This window comes from Xenia sp. Carnegie-2017, unplaced genomic scaffold (assembly GCF_021976095.1).
Source record: "Xenia sp. Carnegie-2017 unplaced genomic scaffold, XeniaSp_v1 HiC_scaffold_19, whole genome shotgun sequence".
NCBI classification, from domain to species: domain Eukaryota; kingdom Metazoa; phylum Cnidaria; class Anthozoa; order Malacalcyonacea; family Xeniidae; genus Xenia; species Xenia sp. Carnegie-2017.
Window position 1 is genome coordinate 7,517,903 of NW_025813481.1, and position 23,295 is coordinate 7,541,197.

At 37.6% G+C, this 23,295-nt stretch overlaps 1 protein-coding gene across 1 annotated transcript; it reads left to right on the top strand.

The window, feature by feature from the left end:
• Positions 1-160: 160 nt before the first annotated feature.
• On the top strand, positions 161-22,624 carry LOC124439252 (nuclear pore complex protein Nup205-like). Its single transcript, XM_046989477.1, has 36 exons — positions 161-265; positions 351-487; positions 633-843; positions 967-1,125; positions 1,753-2,097; positions 2,656-2,936; positions 3,254-3,316; positions 3,753-3,869; positions 3,952-4,077; positions 4,546-4,780; positions 5,069-5,178; positions 5,435-5,617; positions 5,796-5,849; positions 6,000-6,209; positions 7,370-7,552; positions 7,851-7,908; positions 8,617-8,809; positions 8,886-9,006; positions 9,664-9,757; positions 12,390-12,497; positions 12,548-13,335; positions 14,505-14,696; positions 14,831-14,987; positions 15,179-15,355; positions 15,943-16,046; positions 16,215-16,406; positions 16,478-16,783; positions 17,095-17,355; positions 17,895-18,048; positions 19,419-19,493; positions 19,680-19,840; positions 19,997-20,117; positions 20,784-20,918; positions 21,339-21,430; positions 21,796-21,861; positions 21,965-22,624. The coding sequence occupies exons 1-36, from the start codon at positions 250-252 to the stop codon at positions 22,067-22,069; spliced, it is 6,090 nt and encodes a 2,029-aa protein (XP_046845433.1). The 5' UTR covers positions 161-249; the 3' UTR covers positions 22,070-22,624.
• Positions 22,625-23,295: the final 671 nt, after the last annotated feature.

Here is a 23,295-nt window from a genome sequence, read left to right on the forward strand (position 1 = left end):
CATATTGCAAGACGCCATCGTACATTTTTAACAAGGTTTGTCAACACCATAATTTCATAATGTTCACCAATGGCCTGATTTCTGGTGAAGGCAGTAGAAAATTTTTATTGACTGTTGGGACGAATCCTGTGCTACATACACAGAAGTTCATAACAATTTCATGGAGAATTTCGAAATATTCGAAATGTGGAGGAACGAAGTGGAAGCATTGTCTGTAAAATAACAGTAAATAAGCAGTTTTTCTTTCACATGGCGAATAAAGAAGGTAAAGGATAACTGTATTTTTTTTTTGTTTGATTTCGTCGATCGTTGCTGGGCTTTTGTGAAAATGTCATCTTATTTATCTTTAGGGTCGTGGCGATCCTACAAGCTGCTGTTGTCCGTGGTTGAGTCCGCTATAGTACAAAAAAGACCCGAAGCTTATTACGACCTTGATGGGATTTTGAAAAGATTTAAATCGGAACTTCTGTCCCCTCTGAGAAATCCGGTGAAAATTTTATTGGCATAAATATAGTGTAGTCATTTAGGAGGTTCTTGCCTGCCTGGTTTACTAATGCAGTGTGCATCATTGAATGTAACAATGCGACGTTTCATTCAAAACTTATAACTGTAAAATCTCATGTTTTTGTCAGGTCAAAAATGCTTCTCATCGTGCACAAGTACAACAGGCAGCAACAGTTGGTATTTCAATTGGCAATAATGGGGAGCAACAGAAGTTTCCTTCGAAGTTTGTCGATGAGGCATTGTTGCTCAGTGACATTTTAAATCTGAACGAGCTCGTTGCTGTAGAATTACTCTTAGTAAGTGAGCAACAAAAAGCCAATTTTCCTGGTCAGAGCAGAGGTGAGTATGATGTTCTCTGCTGCGTCAAGTTCGTATTTCGTACAATGCCATGGTTGAAACAAATTAAAGTTTTTTGCATTGTTAAGATGACTTCCATTGAGTTGATTAGTTTCATCTTTACAGGCTTAGTGGCTGTATTGCTTTACCATGATGGAAGGCGCTGTCTTTTGTCTGCCATTCGCACACTCCTTCAAGCTCGTGAAGGTTTAACTTGGACTTTGGAATTGGATGTTGAAATATCTGATCTGATAAGATCAATCACGAAGCAAATGCTTGATGAAGGTATTAAACTCTTAGTAAGAACCAGGAGTTAATGATATTGTATGTCAAAGTTTTAGACTCTTTTGAGCCTATAGTAAATTAGTAATTGCTTTTAAAGTGAATTGTTTCAATCTGAGAGTATATTGCAGATGTAGATTGTCCTTGTGAGTAGAGTTCCCAGAAGGACCATAGATGTTGATGTGACGGATGTTTTGACTACTTTAGTGCAAATCATCTTCAGATTCAAGGCAAATATGAATATAGTAAAGGTTTAAGTGGATTATCGAAACATCAGTCAACATCAACAGCAACAACCATGACCAGCAGACAATTTAAAGAAATATAGTATAAAGCAAATTCCGAAGAAGCAAGCCATCTTGAGATTGCATTCTGTCTGAGTATGACTTTGAAATAAAGTGAAAAATTTACAGTTCACTTCTTGTCTTGTTTTGATGCATATTTTGCAATCTCAAGATGTCTTGCTTTTTTTGAATTTGCTTTATACGATATCAACATCAACAGTCCTGGAGGATCTATATTTACAAACATGTAGTAATTGGTATTTTGTTCGAGTCACTGGTTACGGGACCATGCTTGTTGTTGTTCTTTTGATAAACCTTTTTCAATTTGCTCAATATTTCATTGTAGAACTTGTCACAAAATTACTGGATCAACTTGCCAAACTCAATCTTCGAAGTGAGCTGAAAAAACTCCAAGAAGGTCAAGCTATTGGCAACGAGAAGCATCAACGACAGTTGATCGATCTTTTGACAGAACAACGCCTGCTTCTTGCTGAGTCAATATTTTGTATTGCATGTCAATCACCACTCAATAAAGCTGATACTGTAAAGATCCTTAAATATTTGCAAACTGTCCGTCCTGATGAAGAGACAGGAGAGATGGATCAAGCTGACGTCATTTTGTTTTTTGCTCTGATCTACGCCCTCAATGTGAGCAGTTTGGAAAGTCAATTAGAGCTTCCTGCAGATCATGGTAAATTTTACGCACAATTTTGAAATCTTAGTTACGTTTTATGTGAAGTGGCAATTGTAGCTGGCAAATCACTTGTGAATTTGTGGAGTATCTTTGAAATGTAGCCAATTTCATTAGGTTTTCTGATATTAAACTGGAGAAAACTGCCTACCTTTTAGTAGCGGCCGATACCTTTTAAGCCCGATCCGCACTTTCGACGTAAGCATAAGCACAATATTATGAAAACTTTCCGTTCTTTTCATGTTTATGCTTATGCAAAGTACACTTCTGATCCTTTTTTATATATGTTTATGTTGCAAGTGAAGAACAGGCTTTACTTAAATGGTTGCGTGAAAGGTCTGGGACCAAACGCAGATACTTTAGACACCAAGTGGTGGTATTTTAAAATTGATATGAAAGATTAGTACAATGTTAGTATGCCCGATTGCTCGATTTTCATTTCGAGATAAGCCTTAGCCTCGTTCTGATGTTCAAGAAATAATGGGAAGATTTCCGAATCTTGTGATATTTCTACCTCTTAGATTCTTACTGTTTATTGACTTTCGTTGTTTTCATTAGTTGCAGATAATCTGCTGCCAATCTTACAAGATGCCGAGTTTCTTCCCGCCATCCACCAGGAAGTGTCGGATTCCGAGAAATGGTCGTGGATTCAACTTTGTTCTGCTGTCCAGTTTGCTTGGGGGCTCACTTTGCGGCTGTGCGGTCAGTATGCCGGCGAGTTGGTGGTCGAGGTGGACATTTTGGCCGAAGACGATGGCATCGTTACAACGGCGATTTTGAACGATGCTTTTGAGTTTTTCAAGAAGTTTATCGTTGGCTCCAGAGGTTTCTACGAAGAGGTTAGAACATTTCCGATATTTTCGAAATAAATTATACCTGCACAATTTTAAATTCAAAATATGTACCAAAAAATGTAGCTACTATTGGTTATGAATTCTGTTTAAATAAAATTTTGCCAATGGATATGGCTTTAAGGTATTTGGAAATGTAAATAAATCTAGAAATGAGCTGCAGTTATTTTGACGTACCCTAGATCCGCTACAGGAACATTTAGTACTCTTTATATGCACGCTGCAGTTTCCATTCTTACGAGAAAATAATTTTGTGGATAAACTAAACCTTTCTACTTTTCTCCCGTTTTTTTCCTTCTTTTTAGGAATATTTTGTGAGGAGGCTTCATCTACTAATTACAGATTTCATTGTCAACATGCCATTAAAGGTGACACGTCTTAAGAAAGAGTTTAACGCCCGTATTCTAAAAGCTCGCTCGCACTCACCAAGTGCGTTAGGAAAATTGCTTTTTCACTAATCAATGAAAAAGCCATTTCTCCATTAAGGGCAAGATTCTTGCTTAACTGTTCTAAAGCAAGCGATCAATTGTGTGGAAATCTCGTCTTCGAATAATTATAGTAAATAATTAAATAATTATAATAATTATAGTGAGCTTCAAGATTACGGATTTTGGTGTTTAAGTTAAGGGATATTGCTAATTGCGACGAAGCTCTAACCTTGAATCATAAATTACCATGATTAAACATTCAAATTCAACTAGTTGAAAAGACGAGATTTATCTTCGAAATAATACGCTTTTAATCCACTAGTCATCTACTTTGTAGTAAACTATTTTCGTTTTCTCCAACTCGTAAAAACTATAGGTGAAAGAATTGCGTACCCTTGGAGACGAGGCTGCCCGCATATTGCATGCCTGTGCTCAAGAGGGTGTCGCACCACCGGTTGGTCAGCGGCAGGACTTTGAAAATTTCATGAACTTGGTACAAGGACTTTCATTTGTTTGGCTTTCAGGCAGAATTTTGCTGCGTTGCAAAACATAATGTATCTGATTTTTTTTCAAAGATAAGTGATCTGTACAAGAACGATCCCCTTGGTCTGGAGCTCGCTGAAGATTTTTGGATACCGCTTGATAGCGAGGGATATTCATCAGCATTAGGAGATAGACATCAAAACGCAATGCCCAAACAGGTATGGTTTTAACGCTGTTAACAGATTTTTTTCGTTTAACAGAAATTTCAATATCCCACACAACATTTGTCAAAATAAAACACAGCATTTTATGTACATAATGTTTATTGCATCTGCAACTTACCAACGCCATCGGCTCTCGTAGCTCCTTATCAGAATTGACTAGTCTAGTGGATGGATGGTAGCAAATTTTTGGTCATAAAAAACTTATCTGTTTTCTGGAACGACTGATTTCATTTCTAAACTGTCCATAATGAAATTCACTGCATCAAGGGTGTTTTAGTATTGTTTATATTGCTTCAAACACCCTTGATGCATTGAATTTCATGTTTACATTCATATAAAATCAGTCGACATTTCTTTGAAATGCTTCAAAGTTTCATGTTAACGCTGAGTCGAGTAGCACTTTTAACAAGTAACGATGAAACGTTTTTCTTTAGTTGTCTTATTTGCTGTACATGTTTTCAGATTGTTTTGTGTAACTTCATTCGTGTCGCCGGTGACTTACTTCCCGCGAATCTGTTCGTCCCCTATCTTGGCATGTTAACTGGCCTCGCCGGTAGTAAACATTCGGCGCGTCGATGCTTCTTCTTACTCAAAACAAACGGCTTGAATGCCGCTGGCACAGTTAACGCCGTCTCATGGGACCATTTTTTCGACTCACTCAAACGATATTACATTGATCTGCGGCAAGAGAATATAGGTGAGGAGGTGTTGATTTTTGTAATCGTCATATCGCATCTTTCTCGTCTGTGGTTATCGGTAAAAGTTTTGTTTGGCAAAAACTATAAAAAACATTGTTTAGGAAAATTTGAGAGTTGGATTCTTATTGTAATATATGTTCTCAGTTTTATTAAATCAGTTTGTCTTTAGTTTTCGAGTCAAGAATTTTTAGTACCGATTGCCAGTCTTTCTTATAAACACGCACTAGGAGTTCTTTAATTGAGAGAAATAATAAGATGCTGAAATCTAGTGTTGTCTATCTTTCAAGGCTTACATCCAGGAAATTATCAAGTCCAGTTTTCGCCAATGAGCATAACTGCTGAAGAACAAATTGGACTGGAGGCTGTTTTACGATTAACGGCAACCGTCGCTAAAATGGTGTGTTATTTTCTGTCACGTGATTATGGACTTGTTTACACAATTTTCGAATGTATATTATAATTCCTACTGCGCATGTGTCGCTGGTCGGTGGCGATGCACTTTAAGTGCAGCGCATTTATTCCAAATGAAATCCCAAAGTCGACGTCCAAACACTGTCTTTTAACATTCTCCAACATACTGTTTGCCTCCGTCTCCGCCATTCCATCTCCTTCAGTTTTTTTTGAGTGAGCAATCAATACATGTTGTTCTTCAGGATGAAACTGCACGAATTGCATTATGCGAAAATCCATCATGGGTGCCTCTCACCTCGATGTTCGGCTTACTGGGGTGCTCAATTCCCACGTCTTTGAAAGCGTGTATTCTGGAAACTCTTGCTGCGTTCGCTATGTCTCAGGAAACTACAGCGTCAATGTGGCAGTCGTTGGAAACCTCACAGGTCAACAGTCTTTTCCGAAAATATCTCTGGCACATTTGTTTCAAACTGTATAAAAAATGTAAAATGTTAAGTTGATTGATGTTTCTTGAAAAAATTTCATCAATTGAACATCATTTAGATCTAATTTGTCGATTGAAACTGCTGTTGTTGTAGTATGAAATATCAATTTTATTTTCAGATTCTACAAACCGTCAAACCTGCTGGACAGGCTTTACAGGAAAGTGGACTGTTGGTATGTGTCGAATGAATGTCTTTTTGGCCTTTAGTGAGTAACCGTAGGAAACCAGGTCGAGAATTTCGACAGTGTCAGAGTTCCGGCATACATCTGTATTCTCGAAAAATTCCATTGCGTAATTTCCTCCAACATTTTCATTGCTTTCAGGCTGAGTTGGAGGAGATCGAATCGCGTAATGAAACTTACCCAGAGACGCGAGCTTTTATGACACTACTTGCAAATTTGACCGCATACCCGGTCCCTGCAAACCTCGGCGCAGGGTATCGAGTTCCGGGCTTTGAGCCTTATCTTGAGTTTTTGCGCGACTCCGTGTTGTTGAAATTTAAGGCGAGAGCGTACCTGGATCCCAACGAGAAGGTAGATAAGTTATATATATTTGTGAAAATAGGGTTCATGTTAGATTTTTGTTAAAACATCAAAAATTATCTTCACGTTATTTAATCTGGCTGCACGATATCATACCTGCAAATATCAGAAATTGTTACACAATGAAGGTGCAATTTCGATTGTGATTGACTAGCAGCCAACAGATAATTCTTAACGTTTTGCCACCTACAAAACATTGAAAATCATATGTAGGTGTTTTATTGTGACAATTGACGACATAAAAAGCATCATGTCGGCATCTTTCTCGTGATTATTAAGCGTTTTACAAACTGTTTTCGCTCGAATTATTGAGAATAAAGACTTATAAAAACACGGAACGGTCAAGAGAGTTTTCAACTACTATATTTACGGAAAAGACGAAGTCAAACGGTTTAAACTGTCAGTCAAGAGAGTTTTCAACAACTATATTTACGGAAAAAGACGAAGTCAAACGGTTTAAAGTGTCAGTCAAGAGAGTTTTCAACAACTATATTTACGGAAAAAGACGAAGTCAAACGGTTTAGACTGTCAGTCAAGAGAGTTTTCAACAACTATATTTACGGAAAAAGACGAAGTCAAACGGTTTAAAGTGTCAGTCAAGAGAGTTTTCAACAACTATATTTACGGAAAAAGACGAAGTCAAACGGTTTAGACTGTCAGTCAAGAGAGTTTTCAACAACTATATTTACGGGAAAAAGACGAAGTCAAACGGTTTAAACTGTCAGTCAAGAAAGTTTTCAACAACTATATTTACGGAAAAAGACGAAGTCAAACGGTTTAAAGTGTCAGTCAAGAGAGTTTTCAACAACTATATTTACGGAAAAAGACGAAGTCAAACGGTTTAAAGTGTCAGTCAAGAGAGTTTTCAACTACTATATTTACGGAAAAAGACGAAGTCAAATCGCTAAAATTAATTATATGTCGAAGCGCGGAATATTTATGTCTTCCTTTCAAAATAATTTGAAAGCTTCTGCATTTTTTACTGTAAGATAAAACAATCAAAGGGTGAGGTTGAGCATGATATCAACAATTTTTCAGACCGAGGTCAAGCATTGCCTCGGCAGATGACGTTCAACATTAACCTCGCTCTGAATAATCGTTGATATCATACTCAGCTTCATCAAACAATTGTTGATTTTTGAATGTTTCAGTGGCAAGTAGCAAGTGGCGTTTTACAAATCTTCGTCAAATTGCTTGAGCAGTTCGAACCCAGTGCGGAGAGCATGTCCGAGGAGCTTATAGAGATCAGTAGCCGCGAACGAATAACGACTGCAAAGACAGCTGGGTACACCTTAATGGTCCATATGTTAAATGAGACCCCGATGCTTAAAATGGTATGATTTTGTTTGCATTGTTTGGATGCGAGGTAAAGCTTGAAAGAGATTTTGGTCTTTTCTGTTTTCGCAGACCTAAAAGCAACGGATTTTTTCTGAAAAGAGATAATTTGTTTTAGTAAACGACAAAGCTTCTACAAATTTCATTTATTTGAAATGGTCCGAAAAAATTTGTAATAAAAGGAAAATGCCTAAGAAACTAATAATTTCATATGTAACATCTAGCTTCTCGATTCCACCGCGCGAATTCAGCTTTCATGCGCAAGGAACCCTTGACAAAGCTTAGCTGCTTTTGTAGGTTCTTTCTATTGTAAACGAGGCTTCTGAACTACTGGAACAGATAACTGCATTTAAAGGTATGCTGTCATGTGTATTCTTTCATCCACGACAAGACATTGGTAGCTTTTGTCTATTTAACTCAATTGTGTTATGATGAAAAACGTTCTTACTTTCCCAAGTAATGTTTTTGTTGTTTTATAAATTTATAAAATAACAATGATAAAACGCGTACGCTCATTGGTCTGTAGCTGAGTTCGCATTATCCTGTGCAAGCCGATCTGAGCTCAACCAATCAAATCAATCAAAGAGAATTAGCAAATCAATCATGTTAGGGGGGAAATTAAAGCATCTGTTTCGCATTAATGTTATTTTGTAAAAGAAATAAAAGATGCTTTTCGTGCTTGCAATTACTCATGCAAGCCTCAGAGCCGTTTGTGAGAACTCTCTAGCAGCTGCAATCTGCTCTCGAGTTTTCCCAAAGGTCTCCTCGGTTTGCATAAGACTGTGCAAACACAGTAAACATCTTTTATTTCTTATATGATATTAATCTTTGTTGCCCTTATCGTTTATGCGGACTTCGTTTGCATGGCTTTCACCGGGACTTTCATCTAATCATTGTACCTTGCGTAGAACGTGTGCGGTCATGAAGCCTACATCATTTGGAAACTTCGTAAAGTTTGATTTTTATCTCATAATATTCCTACTAAAGAACCTCTATGACCATTACTGAGTGCCTCAGTCTGTTATACGTTCCAAATCTATATAGTTACTTTTTCTTTAACTAGGCAAAAAAGAAGACATTGAGATGAGCGCTCTGCTTTCCTTGAAATTGGTGGAAATTACAATGGAAAAGCAACAAGAGTTCACTAACTGCCTACGTCAACAGAATTCTTCTGTACTCGTGACGTCATTGGATCAATTATTGCTTGGCGTCGGTGTTCGTCCCCATGCCACCGACTGTGTTTCCCAAATTGCTCGGTAATTAACGATCCGCTTTCAGTTGTCTTTCATGTCTCGCATTACATGAAGACTAAAATCGTTTCAATTTGTTTAGATTCATAACACATACACATACGACGCCTGAACTGGCTTTGGTAGCTATCAAGATCCTGTATTTAGTCTGTCAAACTTCTGCCCTGCAGCTGGAGATTTATAACAGACTTACGGCAGATAAGGTGCAGTTATGATGAGGATTTTGTGCTGTTGTGTATGTAAATGCTAACCTCTGGTACAATTGGCTTTTGTATCAATTAGTTCGATACAAATTACATTTTTTTGTTGTTTTGCTTTGTAGAAAGCAAAAATTATTTACAAACGGTGTAGCGTTGCTCTTTTTCATTCATGTTTTGCGAACATTAGTGTGTAACAATAACCAGGACAAGCAGAAAATTTTAAATAAAACAAAATAAAACAAATTCCGAAAACGAACATCTCGTTTTCTTGATATTCAAGATAATACACCATGTATTGTTTTAAAACTCTTGTATTATGTTGAATATCAAGAAAACGAGATGTCCGTTTTCGAAATTTGTTTTATTTTGTTTTAGTGTGTAACTGTTAAAATGAAAATGTTCAAAATCATTTTTCGCAGAAGATTACGAGACAGGTTTTTGAAGAAACTTTTCCCAACTTATTTTTCGAAAGAGATTAAACTTTTTAACAAACGTTTCAACGTTGGAAATTTCAATTAAATGCGAATATGTTGTGGACTTATCGAAAGCAGTACTGAATGATTATTTTACTGCAACATCTTTGAAAAGGCTGCAGCAATGTTTCTTCAATGCATCGTAATTGTATTTTAATTCTTTTTCAAACTATATCTTGAAATACAGGAACGTGCAGAAGAACTCCTTGTTGGTTTTGTTGATCATCTAGATACTGTTCAGGCTGAAGATGACAACTCGCGGAGGCTATATGAAAGCACAGGTCAGTTGAATGATCGACTGTGTATATGCAAGCGTGGTCGAGTAAAGTAACTTTGTGCATACAGTAAAATGGTCGAGTAAAGTAACTTTGTGCATACAGTAGAATGGTCGACTAAAGTAACTTTGTGCATACAGTAGAATGGTCTAGTAAAGTAACTTTGTGCATGCAGTAAAATGGTCTAGTAAAGTAACTTTGTGCATACAGTAGAATGGTCGAGTAAAGTAACTTTGTGCATACAGTAGAATGGTCTAGTAAAGTAACTTTGTGCATACAGTAGAATGGTCTAGTAATGTAACTTTGTGCATACAGTGGAATGGTCGAGTAAAGTAACTTTGTGCATACAGTAGAATGGTCTATTAAAGTAACGTTGTGCATACAGTAGAATGGTCGAGTAAAGTAACTTTGTGCATACAGTGGAATGGTCGAGTAAAGTAACTTTGTGCATACAGTAGAATGGTCTAGTAAAGTAACTTTGTGCATACAGTAGAATGGTCTAGTAATGTAACTTTGTGCATACAGGGGAATGGTGGAGTAAAGTAACTTTGTGCATACAGTAGAATGGTCTAGTAAAGTAACTTTGTGCATGCAGTAGAATGGTCTAGTAAAGTAACTTTGTGCATACAGTGGAATGGTCGAGTAAAGTAACTTTGTGCATACAGTAGAATGGTCTAGTAAAGTAACTTTGTGCATACAGTAGAATGGTCCATTTAAGTAACTTTGTGCATACAGTAGAATGGTTGAGTAAAGTAACTTTGTGCATACAGTAAAATGGTCTAGTAAAGTAACTTTGTGCATGCAGTAGAATGGTCTAGTAAAGTAACTTTGTGCATACAGTAGAATGGTCTAGTAATGTAACTTTGTGCATACAGTAAACTGGTCTAGTTAAGTAACTTTGTGCATGCAGTAGAATGGTCTAGTAAAGTAACTTTGTGCATACAGTAGAATGGTCTAGTAATGTAACTTTGTGCATACAGTGGAATGGTCGAGTAAAGTAACTTTGTGCATACAGTAGAATGGTCTATTAAAGTAACTTTGTGCATACAGTAGAATGGTCGAGTAAAGTAACTTTGTGCATACAGTGGAATGGTCGAGTAAAGCAACTTTGTGCATACAGTAGAATGGTCTAGTAAAGTAACTTTGTGCATACAGTAGAATGGTCTAGTAATGTAACTTGTGCATACAGGGAATGGTGGAGTAAAGTAACTTTGTGCATACAGTAGAATGGTCTAGTAAAGTAACTTTGTGCATACAGCAGAATGGTCTAGTAATGTAACTTTGTGCATACAGTAGAATGGTCGAGTAAAGTAACTTTGTGCATACAGTAGAATGGTCTAGTTAAGTAACTTTGTGCATACAGTAGAATGGTCCATTTAAGTAACTTTGTGCATACAGTAGAATGGTCGAGTAAAGTAACTTTGTGCATACAGTAGAATGGTCTAGTAAAGTAACTTTGTGCATACAGTAAACTGGTCTAGTAAAGTAACTTTGTGCATACAGTAGAATGGTCTAGTAAAGTAACTTTGTGCATACAGTAGAATGGTCTAGTAATGTAACTTTGTGCATACAGTGGAATGGTCGAGTAAAGTAACTTTGTATACAGTAGAATGGTCTAGTAAAGTAACTTTGTGCATACAGAATGGTCCATTAAAGTAACTTTGTGCATACAGTAGAATGGTCGAGTAAAGTAACTTTGTGCATACAGTAGAATGGTCTAGTAAAGTAACTTTGTGCATACAGTAGAATGGTCGAGTAAAGTAACTTTGTGCATACAGTAGAATGGTCTAGTAAAGTAACTTTGTGCATACAGTAGAATGGTCTAGTAAAGTAACTTTGTGCATACAGTAGAATGGTCTAGTAAAGTAACTTTGTGCATACAGTAGAATGGTCTAGTAAATGTAACTTTGTGCATACAGTATAAACTGGTCTAGTTAAAGTAACTTTGTGCATGCAGTAGAATGGTCTAGTAAAGTAACTTTGTGCATGGTGAAGGTCAAAGTAAATAACTTTGTGCATGCAGTAGAATGGTCGAGCAAAGTAACTTTGTGCATACAGTAAAAAATGGTCGAGTAAAGTAACTTTGTGCATACAGTAAAATGGTCGAGTAAAGTAACTTTGTGCATGCAGTAGAATGGTCGAGCAAAGTAACTTTGTGCATACAGTAAAATGGTTGAGTAAAGTAACTTTGTGCATACAGTAAAATGGTCGAGTAAAGTCACTTTGTGCATACAGTAGAATGGTCTAGTAAAGTAACTTTGTGCATACAGTAGAATGGTCTAGTAAAGTAACTTTGTGCATGCAGTAGAGTGATCAAGTAAAAAACTTTGTGCATACAGTAAAATGGTCTAGTAAAGTAACTTTGTGCATACAGTAAAATGGTCGAATAAAGTAACTTTGTGCATACAGTAGAATGATCAAGTAAAAAAACTTTGTACGTACAGTAGAGTGGTCGAATTGAAAGTAAATTCTAGTTCAAAGCTATCCTTGAAATCAAGGGCGAAATCTGTTTTTGTCTCACTGCCCTGCAGTTTTCTCCTAGAAGTAGAGTTGAATCTTTTCCGATCGTCTTGAGTTTACGAGTGAAGTATCTATATAGTTTCCATGCTGATGATTCCGTCACTTTGTTTTTGTTAAGGTCTTATCGAGGAGATTGCCATTGTCAGTCAAATTCGAGCTGGAATCCGTCAGAATATTGTCAGATTTCTTCTTTTTTGTCTAAAGTTGCGTTCTCCAAATCTCGCACGCAACAGCTTCGATCGTCGAGCAAACCTTACAGGACCCAGGTGAGTGGTTACTTCTGTTGTCTGTTGATCACGATTTTTCTGACATTGCCGTTAATGCCTCATTTATCCCCAGGTGTCCTCGGTACTCCTCGCACTTGCCTGCATTCCGTATTGGATATCCTTGGTGAAGGTCTTGATACACCGCATGGTCCTGCTGCAGTTGAAAACACCCCCCATCTTGCCGAGCTTTGTTTCAAACTTGTTTATGCATTGTGCCAGAACTTGGAAACAAGCGACGCTTGTATACGCTACCTCCGGACCAGTCATAACTTTTTCCAATCTCATCTCGTTCATCTACCCTTTGTATTACCCGAGAAATCCACAAATGAAGTCATGGAAAACAATTTATGCAAAATGAATCAACAATCGTGGCTTTTGAAAACAATTGCGACCGAACTAAGAATGACGGCCCAAACGCGACAGCGTTCTCACGTGCAACAGTTACTTTCACTTTTGCTCGTAGAGCCTTCGGACACATATTCTCAGCGGTTTTCTGGTGGGACGTTGAGCTCTTTTGAAGATAACGGCATGTCGCGCAGTGTTCTAGGAAGCAAAGGTCGAAAGATAATGGAATTTCTCGACTCCATCGACTTCACCCATGCAGTCCCTGCTCCTTCACAGTGTTTGAACTATTTTGAGCCGGCGATCACCGAAGCTGTAATTACTTCATGTGATGAAAGCAGCGAGGACTCGCCCTTCCTGTATACGAATCTACGTAGACTGTACAAACGTTTAATGAACGAACTGGAAGTTGTTCAGGGACCCGCTACAGAGGCGCAAAAAAATATGTTGGTTCAGGTTTGTATGCTTAAGTTTCCAAGCTTTCTGCTTCGAGTTCTTCTTGCTTCAGGCTTTTATCTTGTGAATGGTAAATACCTATTCACGTAGCTAATGGCAGGCTGTAACTAAGTTTTTACCTACTGATACTTGCCTTTCATTCGCATTTATAAAATAACCACAATGAAACGCGTGTGCTGATTGGTCTAGAGCTGTGTTTGCATTATCCTGTGCAAAACGCATCCGAGCTCAACCAATCAAATCAATTAAAACAATCAACCAGTCAAAGAGAATTTGTTTTATTTCTTAAATGTGCATGCCTAGAGGAGTTCGTGTCCTTGGCAGTGTCAGAATTAAAGTTTTGTCCCTTTCGATATTTCACATTGACAATAATTAAAAATATATACTTTAATTTATATTTTAATTTATAATTTTTAAAGTTCGTAATGTTTAAAGTTTATAATTTTTAATAAAGTTTGTATTTTAGTTTTTATTTTAATTTATATTTTAAAATGTTTTAGAGAGAGGTAGCGGGAACTTTCGCAACATGAACTGACGTCGTCGAACCATTTCGTCGACGACCGGATTTTGGGTAGCAGTTCATTAACTTGAAGTTTCAATTTAATCTTTAATCTTTACCCTTAATCATTCTAATTCAACATTTAATAGTATGTAATGATAAATGTACTAATTTACAATGGGAATTGCATTTAATTACTATAAATTAAGAATAAAGTAAATGGTTTGAACCCGGGAGTATCGTTACATGTTTGTAAATGTAGATCGTCCAGGTTGGTATAGTCCTGAGAAGGACTGTTTTTGTTGTTGTTGACTGCGTTTCGACAACCTTAGTGGTAGTCATCTTCAGAGTCAAAATGGAATCAAATTTTTGACTCTGAAGATGACTACCGCTAAGGTTGTCGAAACGTCAGTCAACAACAGCAAAAACAGTCCTTCTCAGGACTATACCAACCTGGACGATCTACATTTACAAACATATAAATTAAGAATATAGTCTTCAAGAATACAGTTTCACTGCCTCGACTTATGTTTTTCCACCTTTAAGCTAATATGTAAAATTTGAGACTACAATTTAACTACCTAAGATTGCGTAATAAAAACATAGTGTTAAAATCATATTTACAATAAAATTCCCTTCAACTGTTTGAATTTATCTTTTCACCCTGTAGGAAGTCAAACGAATCATGAATTATACGCTGGAACGCAATCGCTATCGCGAGGGTTTGTACTACAAACAGCAGGCATTTGAGTCTTGGCGACAGTTGGTCGAAGTAATTTTGGCAAGTTGTCCGCCGGAGATATTGAATCGCGAGGTCAAACAGACCATGATCTTTGATTTGACGAGAGAGCTTCTCTACAAGGTCAGGTCGATTCAGACTGAAAGTTACAATACTTCATCCTACTGCTATTGTTTTGTCTGAAACGAATCGTGTATTTTAAAAAGTAGGGGTTTCACATTTGAAAATCTTGACGAACAGCTTACGCTTATATTTAGATGTCAGATGAGAATTCTGCTTCGGAATTAGTCGCCCCAGTCTCTGGAGTTGTGCTCACGTTCATGGCTCATCTACGTCAATCGACTTTGCCTTCTGGTGATGCTTTGCATGCCGGGCCTTCCCATAGTGCAGTGGTATCAGGCTGGCACGAGGATGGTAAAGCTGATTTGATGAAATGTTGAAGTATTTGGCGAATTTGAAAAAAAATTTGACCACACGCTTGCAAAGGAATTTTTTGCCATGTTTTTTCTCATCTGTCTGATTGTACATATCTTGTGCAAACGGTGTTTGTGCTTTTTTGCAAGCTGTGTGTGTTGATGTTGTGGTAATTTTTTATTGTATTTCAGGTGTGACGGAAGAGTTGGCTATACCAACAGAACCTCTTCTTGGCATATTTCAAAGTTTAATTCAAGTTCTGATTCAGACAAGTGGAAGCCACCAGCGGGTGAGGGCAAATCTTTATGGAAGTCTGTTGTATTATCTTCAGATTGGTCAAAGAAATGACAATCGAAGGGAAAGCATCGGTAAGAGAACTGTGGTCGGTAACTCTCATTATATTTTTTGTCAAGTACAATTTTCTGTAAACACTGATCCACGCTTATAACATTTGTTTTTAACTTCAACGCCCTTCGTGAGGTTTAGCGTCAACATAGTTTGAAGACATGCATTTTACTTTCATTTGTTTTTATAAGGCAGTTCACAAAGTTCGATGTTACTTAAGTTTTAGGTTTAAGGCAATATGTAAAGCTCAATGCACACGGTTCAGTTTTAAGGTAATACATAAACTTCAATGTACAAGCTTTAGGTTTAAGACTACGTAAATTTGAATGTACAAGCTTGAGGTTTAAGACAATACGTAAAGTTGAATGTACAAGCTTGAGGTTTAAGACAATACGTAAAGTTGAATGTACAAGTTTGATGTTTAAAACAATACGTAAAGTTGAATGTACAAGTTTGATGTTTAAGACAATACGTAAATTTCAATGTACAAGTTTCAAATTAAATGCACTCTGTGAGATTGTGATTAAATGCAATTTGAAGATGTGCATTTTACTTTCATTTAATTAATCATCTCATCACTGAGGGATATAGAAGAAATATTTTTCAATAGATATGTTGCTGCTGAAGAAGAATTACGAAATCATTTCCAACTTTGGCGAGGCCTTAATGGAGATTGTATGCCGGGACTGCTGTGATGGTCACGACGTTACGAGGGTGTGTAAATAAGAGATGAATTACTTAGTTAGTCAAATGAAGTTTGAGCCATTTAGAATCAAAGAGGACAACGTTGTCAAGAATTGTATTTCACGCGCGACAGTCAATGATTTCAGTGCTGTGCTCGTTTCGATTTGCGCTTCAAGAGAAAATTTTACTCTTCTGTAGATGTTATCATGCGCTGTTGTCGATTCAATTACATCTATCGACTGGCGGAATCGTTGGCTCATCTTCCTGAATACAAAAGGATATTTAAGGCATTTGGTCGAAAGTCTACTCTTGGAAGATGAGAATCTACAGTCGGCATTGAATCCTAGCCCTGAACCTCTTAAATCTCTCTACGTATACGAATCAAGAATGGTGAGTTTTTCCTTCATTTTAAACTACGATTACATAGAGTATAAGGTTATTGAGTTGGAATTTTTTTGCAGGCTCTATTGACAAGACTAGCACAGTCGCCTGAAGGTGCCAAAGTGCTGCTAAATACAGGTGTAATGTCTCGCCTTTCTGAGTGTCGCTTTATCGACATGCGACCCTCCGGATCCACAAGTACATTTTCTGATCATCGCCTACCTAGTTATTCCGCTGACCGGATGATATCTGCGATGACAGCCTACCAAGATTCGTTTGTTCCCTCCATCATGGAACGTTATTTACAGCTATTGATACCAGCTTTGCGCATGTCTCTTTCCCTTTTGACGTCACTTGGTCAAGATCACCGCGAAGCTTCGATTCAGGTGAGCAGTTCGCGGTCATTAGAAATGAATTGAAACGGTATAAAAAAGTCGGCTTCTTCAGGGTTTTCCTCTCTGTCTGATTAGGTCCAATTATCAATGTCGGGTATCCTGGCTCATTGATTCCTTAAGTTGTTGTTTTTTCTTCGGGAAGTGACGGAAATTGTTATAAATTTCCCCCCGTGTAATCAGGTCTTAATGTTCTCACATCAAAAAACAAACCAGGAAAACTGTTTTAAGATATTTTCCCGGCGTATCAAGGCCGGGTAATGTGTTCCTAAAAGATGGAATTGTTGCTCTTTCTCTCTGTGTAGATTTTGCATTTCATCGTATCCCACGCAGAGGTCTTCGCTGATATTTTGCAAGAGCATACGGACAGAATAACTGTGTCCTCGTTACACGAATTGTATCTAGTCAGCGGTATCGTGTGCAAGGCGGGCGTGACCGAAAATGCTATATTGGCAGAAGAGACTAGGTTTGAAGATATGATGAAATTGAAGGCACCGCTGTCCAGAATACAAAGGCTCATGCTGGCGTTGCTTCCAAAGTATAGCGTGCGGGAAAACTGGGATCGAGTGAGTTTTTTTGAAGTTTTCAGGTCTGAAGTAGGCAAAGTTCTAGAGTTAAACATGCAAGTGTAAGGTTTTGTGTCGACAGTGTATATTTACTCTGACTATAGATTTTGAAATTGTACGTTTGAAATATTCAGTGTTATTTCTTATTGTTGCGACGTGTCAAGGAGCTCAAGTCTTACATAGACATAAAATGCATAACGCGTATTTCACATGAGTGTAGAATTTGTTTTGTACTCATCTGAGGCTGTAAATGCCAGACTAACGTTTCAAAGTTTGAACCAGGCAAAAAGTACAAATATAAGTACATTGACAAGATAAACGGAACCAAAAGCAAATGAAAATGTGCTTTCACCGAAACGTTATTTACGTTTTGTCTCCTGTTCATCTTAGGAAACTGTTTTTAAAAGTCCGAAAATATCATAGACCCCCTCAGTGTAGCGTTTTGTAAACTCCCACGTGGTGTATTAAAATTTGTATTGAGGCTGAAAAAAGTATCTCTATTATTTTGACTATGACATACATGGAATGACGTGTTGTAGATTGTTCGGGAAGTGCTCAATTTGGACGTCGACGAAAGAGAAGCAGCGTTCAAAGCTCTCCAATATAACGTTAGTGCGTTGGAGGCCTATCAAACCCTCCAACAGATCTACGGAAACTTGATCACTTATTGCAAGAATGTTGTTGTTTCTGGGGGTAAGTAACGGTCCTTTGAGGATCACTTATTGTAGGAATGTTTTTGTTTCTAGGGGGTAAGTAACGGTCCTTTGAGGATCACTTATTGTAGGAATGTTGTTGTTTCTAGGGGTAAGTAACGGTCCTTTGAGGATCACTTATTGTAGGAATGTTGTTGTTTCTGGGGGTAAGTAACGGTCCTTTCAGGATCACTTATTGTAGGAATGTTGTTGTTTCTAGGGGGTAAGTAACGGTCCTTTGAGGATCACTTATTGTAGGAATGTTTTTGTTTCTAGGGGTAAGTAACGGTCCTTTGAGGATCACTTATTGTAGGAATGTTTTTGTTTCTGGGGGTAAGTAACGGTCCTTAAGGATCACTTATTGTAGGAATGTTGTTGTTTCTGGGGTAAGTAACGGTCCTTTGAGGATCACTTATTGTAGGAATGTTGTTGTTTCTGGGGATAAGTAACGGTCCTTTGAGGATCACTTATTGTAGAAATGTTTTTGTTTCTGGGGATAAGTAACGGTCCTTTGAGGATCACTTATTGTAGGAATGTTTTTGTTTCTGGGGATAAGTAACGGTCCTTTGAGGATCACTTATTGTAGGAATGTTTTTGTTTCTGGGGGATAAGTAACGGTCCTTTGAGGATCACTTATTGTAGGAATGTTGTTGTTTCTGGGGGTAAGTAACGGTCCTTTGAGGATCACTTATTGTAGAAATGTTTTGTTTCTGGGGATAAGTAACGGTCCTTTGAGGATCACTTATTGTAGGAATGTTGTTGTTTCTGGGGTAAGTAACGGTCCTTTGAGGATCACTTATTGTAGGAATGTTTTTGTTTCTAGGGGGTAAGTAACGGTCCTTTGAGGATCACTTATTGTAGAAATGTTGTTGTTTCTGGGTGGTAAGTAACGGTCCTTTGAGGATCACTTATTGTAGGAATGTTGTTGTTTCTAGGGGTAAGTAACGGTCCTTTGAGGATCACTTATTGTAGGAATGTTGTTGTTTGGGGGGATGACGGTCCTTTCATGATCACTTGCTGTAGTTCGTCTCTTTTGTTTCATCTTTTCATTCAAAACTTGTTCATCTTATGTCTACTATATTTTATCTATTTCAACAATGTATTACTGACAAGTTACCTAGTTTTCCGTGTTTCTTCCGTCCTTTTTTTTTGTACTGTTTATAAATTTAATTCTACTTCGCGTCTTCCTTTTATTTGCACCTGCTTTTCGGGTCTTCTTTTCCTTTGCACCTTGTTCAGGTCATGTCTAACATTTTTCTACTTTGCCAACCACTTTACCAACGCGTTACCTCAAACATGCATCGTTTTCTGTGTTTTTATTTTTCTCTTTTTCTCCTCGCTTTTATAATTTTATTTTCTAAATGTGTTTAGGTTTGAGTGACTGTCAAGTTATATTCGCACCCCTGTTGGACGATGTTTACACGAGAGATATATATGCAGAAAAAGGTACGTCATAGTTTCAATTCAGTTTGGTATTTGATTGGCTGAAGATTACAATTTATAGCCAATCATTGCTGAAGAATTATTCGTCACATGGGTTTCAGTTTGGTATTTGATTGGCTGAAGATTACAATGTATAGTCAATCATTGCTGAAGAATTATTCGTCACGTGGGTTTGCGTGCTTTTCATAGGTTCCTTAGGTTCGATAACTGTCAATCAACAAAGACTTTCTATTATTGTCCGTAATCTAAAGATTTGTTGTGAAAAAGTTGCCAATTGCGTTGAATCATACAAGCAAGCAAGTCACAAGCTCAATAATATCGACGACCTCAGCATGGACGAGTTAAAAGAGGTATAAAGGATCAACGCGAATGGCATTTATTTTCGAAACTCCAATATGTGGAGGGGGAAAATTCGCGTTGCATGTTTAGATGGTTAACACCATGGCTACCACCACATTATCATACTACTAGCCATGATGTTACCACTTGTTTTCGTCAAATTTCAGCTTGGCTCTCAATACTCCTCGTCCGTTGACCGAATGTCAACTCAGCAGAAACAACAGCTGGCTTTCAAATGCCTTCGCGAGGTTGTCAAGTACCGCTCAGACGAACTCGATATGTACCTATGTATCCTTTCGTTACTCGATATGTACCTGTGAATGTATATACAGCATACCGTGTGTTCGTGTAGCCCTTCATAACGCAGAAATGTGGAAACACTCCGCGAAGCCTTGCTCCGTTCGTGGGTGCAGCGTGCAGCTTGTTTGATTCTAACTTTGTTTGTTTTCTTTCTCGAGCATTGCTTAAAATTTCACATGAAAAACAGTAGATGTTCGTGGCACAAGTTATCGTGTATTGTGTTGGAGACAAGTCCGTTTCAAACACAATCAGGCTGCGTTTACACTATACCGGATTTGCTCATCACGACATCCTCATTTACTTTAAAGGGTTAACTGTTCGGAGTTAAAGGTTATTAAGCTGATAGATTTAGTCTATTTGATTGTGTTTCTGATGTTGAAAAATTTCATTGCCTTTTAATATAAAGCATATTCAACCTGCTACGATAGCAATCTGGTATAGTGTAAACGGGGCCTTAAATTTACGGAGGAGCGGTGGCGCAGCCAGCCCGCTTGAAATACATTTTTAAAGAAATGGATAACGATGGGAAATCTACATAGCAGGACTAAAATTCTCTGCTCCTCTGACAACGCTGACTGTTTTGTTGTGCCACTCGTGCTAGAGTGCTTTCATTATTTATGTAATCTGTGTAACCGTCTTAACGAATCGACTCAGATATCATTGAAAACTCCTTGTTTATCCTGTGCAAACACCTCGAGTACTATTATGTGTATTGTATACCCTCCGATCGCGAAGTCTCGACCCTTCATAGCTCGTTGACTGGTAGAACTAGACCAAGGCGACTACAAGGTATTTTTTGTTCCTCAGCTTTGCTCCAGCCGTAATTTTTTTCCAAGAAAACACTGTTTGCTCAAAACGTCTATAAACTTCAACAGAGGATTTTATAATGATTCTGTAGGGCATACTTTTAATCACGTGACACCATTATTATTGATTTCTGCTGTAAATAAATACCGAGGCCGTGCGATATACACGTGAAGTAGAGCGAACAGTATAAACACAAAAGCAAAATTGCTTAGTTGCCATAATTGTTAATTGTTCAGTTAGTACTTTGAGTTGCGCAGTCTCGGGCTTAAATTGTGCACATCTGCGCTGTTTTATTTCCTGTTGAGACTGTGTAGTAATACAGGATAAATGTCAAATGGGATTTGAAAAAGTTTTTCCTTCATGTGTTTCTATATTTGCTCTCCTATGACATACTTTTTATAGATTATAGACCTTATGAAGAACTAGAGTCAACTTACGGTGATTCATTCAAAACAAAATTTCAATCTCGTACATCGAGGGCTGACATCGAAAAGGTAGTGTATCTGGTTTTCTGTCTTTTTTCTGTCTAGTTTTGTCCCAGCTTTCAATTTTGCATATACGTTTGATTCGTGTATTCTTTTGTTTCTTCTTTTGTATTTATTTCTTCTTTTACATCTTGTTTAACATATGTTTACTATCGTGTATAATGTACCAAAAAGTTTTTGACGAGCTTCCTCGAGCTACCTACTTTTGTGGGTTTATGTCTAGTTATAGCACATCCCTTTGTGTCTACTTTTGTTTCTTTTTATGTTTCTCATTTTTTATGCACACTTTGTATAAAATAAGTATTTAAAATATGACATCGAAAAGATAAAATTATCATGTTTTACGATCGTGAACTCCACGGAACTTGTTTCAGCTTAAATCTGATGCTTCCACTTGTCTGACGGACGCATTTCTAAGGAAATTACGGGACATTGAAAAGGTATAACAAACAAACGCCATGTATGCTTTGAAGGCCTCTCTATTTTGCACACTTGTGCGCATGCCCTATGTGATTCACGTGACATGCTCCTTTTGTCTTATAGAATCATAGACAAGGGCCGTCTCGTGCAGGTTTCGTCGATGCTTTAACAAGACGGATTAAGCGATTACTTGTTCTTCATGGCCCGCAAACAGTGGAAACTTATTAACACCGATGACTCAAGTGAAATTCAAGAGAAGTAGGAGGAATTTTTAACTTGCGATGGTTTAGTGTGTCATACATGTAAATATATGTACTTATATTTGCTCGCAGAAAAGAGAAGCCCTTTTTATACTAGGGCTTCTCTTTTAGACATACAGAAACGTGTCAAAACTGACTTAGCATTATAAAACTGAGCAAGTGGTCAGTGCTTCTTTAGAACGCCATTAAGTCGGCAGGAACTTCTTCCGGACACGCTAATAACCTGTTAGTGCGATTCTAAAATACAGTATGTACTAGTACGATACGAGTAAAATGGGAAAGGGCGTTTGACTTGAAAACTGTGGAGACTCCCTTTATGATATACATTGTAAGATCTGTAGTGTATGAATGTTGAAGAAGGACATTCCAAGGAAATTTGTTCTAACTATGCCGAAATACAATTGTCCTCAAATTATAATCAGAACTTGTTTTCAACAAGTTTAACTGTTAATGTTGATGTATCATACGTCATTGTGGCGAAAATTTGTTCTAACTATGCCGAAATACAATTGTCCTCAAATTATAATCAGAACTTGTTTTCATCAAGTTTAACTGCTAATGTTGATGAATCATATCTCATTGTGGCGAATTGCCGAATTCGACACATGTCACCTTCTTTACTTTTTTTCTTCTTTCAACAACTTTAATTTCTCTTGCATACTACACAAGCTCTTGAAGGGGTCCGTAATTCGCTTTGCAATTTCAATTTTACATTTTGGCCATGTTTCTTTATGTCAGAGTTATGTTTTTCCTCATAAAAATCCACGCAAAAACAATGGGTGGCGTGAGTAGTGACGTCAGAAATGAATTTTCGTCTCTCAATTTTGCTTGATGGACTCGCCCGCACATGGGCTGGAAGAAAGTCATTATAAAGAGAAGCACTGTAGGCTGAAGTACTTAGGTCACCGCTTCGAACCGAACCATAACAATTATTTCTTCGCTGAATTTGCGAGCATGAACTGTCTACAAATAGAGATAGAATATCATAAGAACCTTTATTCTTATGTGACGTTTTATACTCTAAATATCTCGTGCATAATTTGTCGTATTTGCTTTTGACTATCCGCAAATAAACCAGTTTCAATCCACCCAAAACCAATCACACCGCAAGTTTGACGAAGGTGTGATCCGCCAAACGTAGCCGACGGATGCATGATGTGACTTTTCCGCTCTCGAAGTTTATTCTGTCTTTAA

Excerpts from the sequence above, each read along its gene's own strand:
- LOC124439252 (XM_046989477.1), top strand. Across the intron at positions 488-632 it reads TGTCCCCTCTGAGAAATCCG|GTCAAAAATGCTTCTCATCG; the intron begins GTGAAAATTTTA and ends TGTTTTTGTCAG. Across the intron at positions 14,697-14,830 it reads CGAGAGAGCTTCTCTACAAG|ATGTCAGATGAGAATTCTGC; the intron begins GTCAGGTCGATT and ends GCTTATATTTAG.